Below are 6,614 nucleotides of genomic sequence, written 5' to 3'. Positions count from 1 at the left end.
CTCTTACCCTTGCCTTCCCGTCTGCTGTAGCGCCCCAAAGACAGCAGCTCTCCCACAAGGCCCTGAACACCAGTTTTGTCCCAAATCCCACCACAGTAACAGACTTGTAACTGGGTAACTGAATTCCCCGTGCAAAACCGCCCGTCTAGGGAAGCGCGGCCAGCTGGTCTGGGGCTCAGTTAGGGTGCCCACCTGGGCTGAGGGCATGCTTGGTCTGCCCAAGTCATCCACTCAAAACCAGACCAGGACAGCTTTCTCCTGAGACCAAATACTTAAAGTAAGTCAGAAACATCAACCATTCTGCATAGTATTTATTTATAAACAAAAACATTGCATTTGATCACATACAAGTTTTGATCCAGCAAACTCAGATTTATATATTGGTTTTTTTAGTTTTTACAAAAAATACATTTTAGCAAGTAAATAAAAAACATTTCCATTAGTCCACTGTTCTCCATAGTGTAAATTTGCCATTTTTAATAAAGACACATGCTATATTTTGCCAGTTGTCTATAAGAAATTCAACTAGAGAGTCTGATGAAACATAATAAATAATGATTAAGAAATGGAAAACCACACACCAATAAATGGAAAATATAAACTTTTTAAAAGTCATACAAACAGTTATATTACAGTCACCTCTTCCAAAAAATCAAACATTCAATTTATCCATTATAAAGTACAACAGTACTGCATTATCCTTATTGGCATATTAGAACAGACAGCATCTTAAAATTGAAATACTGTCCCATCGAAAGAAACTGACTGAATATAACTAAAAGGAACATAATCTAATTAAATCAGGACAGTAGCAGTGCAAAAGCCAAAAATATTGGCTTTATAAAAAAAGACACTTCCTAGGAATGACTATATTGAGTACTGTTTCATGATGTTTTAAAAAAATGTATTTTTTTTTAGAATTTTTTAAAAGCAGGAACCATTTTTCTTGATCACTGTTTGGATGATAAATACCACCACAGAGTAAAAGGTAGATTTGGTATCTTTGCTGCCTCTCTTCTCATTCCTGAATGACTTCAACAGAAAAACATGCAATTGGCTGAGAATACTGTCACCATTGTAACAGCGATTTCTCTTGGTACCATTTCTTCTACGAAGTTTTTGCATGAGCATTAGAGCATAGAACCTGTAGCTTGAGTCATTGTAAAACATTCACACAAAAAAAAAAAAAAAAGAAAAAAGGAGAGAAAGAGGGACACCCCTATTTTGCTTATAATAAAAGATGTCTAAACTTTAAGATAGCATAAACAAGTTATATTTTAACATTTTCAGCTTTAGCTCACTTTGTAGTAGTTAACACCACAGATAAGGAAACACGCCTCCTTTTCAAAGTACTTCCATTCAACTAGTTAATCAAGGATTTAGTAGTCCGACTCGTTTGTACTCAGCATGGCACATTCTGACAGGAAGGTAAGTTTTGGAGACGAATCTCAGCACCCTCGCGTCAGCCTGAAAGACTCCAAGACAGATTGTATGTTTACTACTGCAATGAGTTGGGGTTTTTTGAGATTATATATAAGCGTTTGTATACAACACAGAACCTCTATGTCAATCCTGTTCAGCACTGGGCTTCCCTGAAAAAAAAAAAGCCTTCAGGTCTCAAGAGGTGGTGTTTGATGCACAGCAGAGGTTGCCCAGGGATCCTACCTAGCTTTGGATACGCCACCCCAGCTTGTTCTCTCCAACGGTCCACCAGAATGCTTCCCATTCCACCAGCTGCATTGGACTTGGAAAAAAAAAAATAGGCAAGAGCTGTGTATGAAATCTGACCACTGAAGCCGTGTACTGGTAGATACCTGGACTTGTCAACCAGCACTGCTGTGTTCAGATGGGAACTACAGGGCAGAACCGAAGATCCCTCTGTGCTCAAATACAGACAGGTTCTTAGATGCAGGAAACAACAATCAAGTAGCAAGGGCAGGACACAAACAGGCATGTGGCTTCCATCACTGAAAAGGCTGAAATATCCTAGCCATATCTCATGGAATTGTTTATGCTGCAGAACTATGTACATATAATGTTCTTTAGTGACATAAAAAAAATCCAAAAGGGAGTTGAAGATCATCGGTTTTCAGGATAAAAGCCTTAAAGATGTTTTCATCTTTTGGTAGTAAAACACAGATATTATCCATATGGCCAAAATTTTCATCTACTAGTTTCTATCCTATTAATGCAACATATAACATTGCTGATAGCAATGAAAAAATACTGTAGTATATGACAACACTACTAAGGTTTGTTCTGAGCAGGAAATCAAGGAAAGTTCTTTTTTGCATTTTTAATATATTCCACTACTTAGATTTTAGAAGAGGAAATAATTGCAAGTATTAATGCTTATATAAGATCAAAAGTCAACGAAAAAGCTTTTGTAGAAAAGTATTAAGATTCCTAATAATAAAAATATTTGCAAATTACAAATACATTTTAAAAGCAAAATCCTTAATTAAGTACATCAGTGTTGGTCAATATTGACAGTGTTCCTTTAAGAGGAAGTGAAGATAACACTCACTGCATCTGTGGGAACATCTAAACGCATAGAGTATATACACTTATTGATCAAACTATGTCAAATATATAAAGTGAAGAAGCAGTATATACAGTTTTGAACCTACACAAAGGTTACAATAGAAGATCAAGTAAGAGTCTGCTGAAATCTTAAGATATTAAGTACTACTGATTTCATGCATTTGTTCTACAACTTGTCCCAAAATTTCATCTACTACATCAATATCATAATTTACTTGCTGCAAGTCTAGATCAGGCATGATTGTAGCCAGCAGTTGTCCAACATTCACTCGAAGAGAGCGTAGTTTCAGGCTGTGAAGAAATAATGAGATAATGATTAGATGTAGATGAAGTTTTACATTCAAATACACAGTACTTTATTTAACAAAGCTGGACTAATACTCTGTACTGGAAAGGCTCTGTGCGTGACTTCCATAAACCAACAAAAAACCTGATACAGTTAAAGCTGCATCATTTCAAAATCTACCAGTTTTTTCAAAGCTGAGCCTCTCAAGTTTTAATTTTGAAGGTGTATACACCCTTAGTTTCAAACAAATACTAAGGGCTAAACTGGAATCTGCTGTTCCCAAAACGGATCAGAAATAATTACAAATGCTTTTATGTAAGTTAGCAAATAAACACTGGCACAATCCTTTATCCCACAACACCTTATTATTTCTCAAACAATATTGAACCCCAGTATTTTTATACATTTACAAGTACTAACTACTATAACCTATGGAAATGAAATGAAAGACGAAGAAACAAGACGAAGAAAGAGTAGTTTGTCCAAAGGCTTTAAAATATGAAGAGAAAATAAGGTAAGAGTTAAAGTACAGGGAAAATGCTATGCCTCCTCTTTTCTCTCCTGGATTCCCTTGCTCTGTCCTCTTTCTGATCAAATTCCTTCCAAATCACCCATCCCTTCTCTTGAGCATTCCCTTCTACCATCAGTTCCTTTATCATCGCCTGTAGCCAGTCTTCACAGTGCCATCATATCCCAATAGGACTTGTGGTGGAAGTTACTTACAAGTCCTGCATATATTTGCTAATTCTTTGAGGAAGCACAAGTCAGACACTCTAAGATGATGATGAACTGCTGGCAGATAAAGGGGAGATTTAACCACAGAAAAAAAGCAAATTGAAAGGGGTGTCTGGAAATCATCCAGTCCCCTTCCCTCTCCCCTTCTTTAAAACAGGGCTAACTCAGACCAGGCTGCTTAGGACCTTCTTGTGTTTTGAAAATCTCCAAGGATGGAGATTCCACAGCCTCCCTGGGTCCCTTTTTCAGGGGTTGACTACCCTCACTGTAAATAGAGAGAAAAAAAGTGTTCAAACAGGCTTTTCCCTTGTTACAGCTTGTGTCCGTTGCCTCTCATCCTATCATTGTGCTCATGAGCAGAGGCTGGCTTCGTATTTTCTACACCCTCTCACTAGGCAGCAGCAGAGAGCAGTATGATTTCAAGGTAACCTGTTCTTTGTAAGGCTATTTCCCTCAGCTTCCCCTTCTATATTATATGCTCCAGGCCCCTACCCATCCTGGTGACCCTTTAGTAGAATTGCTCCAATATGCCAAGGTCATCCATATAGCAGGGAGCCCAAAACTGGACACAATCCTCCATCTTTGGTCTCACAATGCCAATAGTAGGGAAGAATCTCTTCCCTCAAACTATCTGAACTCTCGCCAATATAGCCCAGTAGGCACTGGGTTCTCCCACCACAAGAGTGCACTGCTGACTCACATTCAACTTTTAGTCCACCAGCATCACAGGCTTCCAAGCTGCTTCTTCCAGGCTGCTTTCCTATGAGTAGTCTCCAGCTTGTTCAACTGCATGGGTATTTCCAAAACAGGTGCAGAACTCTGCAGTTGCCTTTGTTGAATTTCAGGCTTCTTTCAGTCCATTTTTCCAATTGGTCAATGTTCCTCAACAGCAGTCCTACCCTCCAGAGTATCAATGGTTCCCTCCAATTTGATGTCATCGTGAATTTACTGAATTAATTTTGCTCCATCATCTAGGCCACCAGTGAAGGCATTAACCATTACTGATCTCGATATTGATCCATGAGTTCAGCAGTCTGGCCAATTTTATGACCCACCTCCTAGACTACTATCCAAACCATACCTCACAACCTTTGCTATCAGGATATTATGGCAGCCCACACTGGAAGCTTTGCTAAAATGAAGGTTCACAGAGCTGGTCGTCTCATTGTAAAAGGCAATGAGGTTGCAAAGGCAGGATTTGCCCTCTGTAAATCCATGCTGGTTGTTCCTAATCACCTTGACTATCATGGGGCTGCAGGTGGCTTCCAGACAGATTTGCTTGATGCTCTTCCCAGACTACACTTTCTGCCTATCCTAAAGCTGGGCATGATGACTGCATTTTTCCAGGCATCAGGATCATAACTTCCACAACCTTTTGGAGGTATCTTTGCAAGGTCAACTCTCTATCAATTGGCCAGCTCCCTCTGATGCATCTCATTTGGTCTCATGGACTTGTATGTCAAATTTGCTTAAATGGTCCCTTAATTCAGTCACCTTTTATTACAGGTAATGCTTCACTCCCTAAGATTACCACTTGGGTGGCCAGAGGGCAGACCTTACCAGTGAAGACCTTACCAAGGTAAAGAGGATACTGGGTACCTTAGTAATTTGTGCTTCATGCACCTCATGTCCTTTGCTACTAAGCATCCACCCCACTGAACAGCAGGCCCATATTTTTCTTACTTCCCCTGTTGCTGCCGCTGTGCTTACAGAAGCCCTTCTGATTGCCCTTCACAGGCCTTGCCAGCTTTAACTCCAGCTGAGCTCTGGCTTTCAATTCCATCCTACATGCCCAGGCAGTGTGCCTATATTCCTGCTGGACTGCTCATCCCTGCTTCCATCTGGTGGTATGTGTGCTACTTTTGTGTTTGCTATTTCTATTAACCAAGAACTGCAAGCTCTCTATTTGTAAGTTTAAATCCTTGTTTAGTTCAAAGATATACTCTGGATACAACCTAGTTCCATAGGATTGGTCTGCAGCAAGAGATTCCTACAGGAAAGATAAGCTTCAAAACCAAATCCAAACTCTTTTCAGTAGAGTACTATGGACCCAAGAAAGACAAATAGAACATAAAAGTGAAGTTCATCTACACACAGCATAAGCTAATGAACACCCTCTTTCCTGCCTCCTTTCTCTCTTTCTCCTTGTTCTACAAGTAATGTCTAGAAATTATATAACATTTTTGATATTTTAAAGAAGTGTCAGTACAGCATTCTACTGTGCAATGGCCAAGTCTGCTCACCCAAATACCTAAATCATAAAAATATTAAATAAATCACTTGATAAAAAAATGTTACTGAGTTAAGAGTCACAAGAGACAGCAGAAAAGAATTCCAAGCATCACATTTTATTATACAATTATCAGACATAACCTTCATCAAGATGTTTCAGATACAATCAGCCACAATCTTGCTTGAAATATAGTCTAGAAAGAACAAAATTGATACCTTTCTCCATCAGAAAAATTTACAGAGTCTTCTACATTACTGGTGGTAGAATCATTTGCATGTGCTACTGCTTGTGGAATTGAAGCTTTTAATTGTGCGATTTCTGCTTTGAGTTCTTCACACTGACAGGCAATTTGATTTTTTTCCACTTCTAGTAGTTCAGTCTGGCAAGTAAATAAAAATAATTTTAAATAGCAAATAAAATTGTGGTGGATTAAAAGAAAGACAACTTATACAAATTTAAATCATTTAACTTTGTCATATCTTAAAATCTCACTGAAAAATTAATAAAAAGCAATCAACAATCTAGACAAACTGCTTTAAAATAGCCAGCTGTCAGCTGAACCACTGTATGTGTACTCCCTCTAAGCCTGCTCAGTCCCCTTTTGTCCTGCAGTCAGAGCCACTCAGACCCTTACAGTCTTCTCTCAAGTATCTCTTCCATAGATAGAAATAACTATCTATGGAAGCAAAAAACCAGAAGCTCCTAGGCTAATTTAGTATTTCTTCCCTTTTAGGTGGCTTGATTAGTTAGTGAACTGAACTATACGACACATTGTGTACTAGAACCGCTATGAAATACCCATTAAAAAATAAAAAT

At 38.6% G+C, this 6,614-nt stretch overlaps 1 protein-coding gene across 5 annotated transcripts in view; it reads right to left on the bottom strand.

Moving 5' to 3' along the window:
• Positions 1 to 293: 293 nt before the first annotated feature.
• Positions 294 to 6,614, bottom strand: part of MORC3 (MORC family CW-type zinc finger 3) — a 28,902-nt gene continuing 22,581 nt past the window's right edge. For 2 of the 5 annotated variants that reach the window (XM_054813557.1, XM_054813554.1), the window contains 3 exons: positions 6,014 to 6,177; positions 2,760 to 2,835; positions 294 to 1,744 (listed from right to left, as the gene is read on the bottom strand). In XM_054813557.1, coding sequence (XP_054669532.1) covers positions 1,577 to 1,744; positions 2,760 to 2,835; positions 6,014 to 6,177 — 408 coding nt within the window. In that variant the 3' untranslated portion in view covers positions 294 to 1,576. Of the gene's footprint in view, positions 2,836 to 6,013; positions 6,178 to 6,614 lie in introns of all 5 variants that reach the window. The other 3 variants (XM_054813558.1, XM_054813556.1, XM_054813555.1) reach the window with 2 other exon arrangements.

Source organism: Grus americana, chromosome 1 (assembly GCF_028858705.1).
Source record: "Grus americana isolate bGruAme1 chromosome 1, bGruAme1.mat, whole genome shotgun sequence".
In the NCBI taxonomy this organism is placed as follows: domain Eukaryota; kingdom Metazoa; phylum Chordata; class Aves; order Gruiformes; family Gruidae; genus Grus; species Grus americana.
This window is presented reverse-complemented; position numbering and strand designations above follow the sequence as displayed.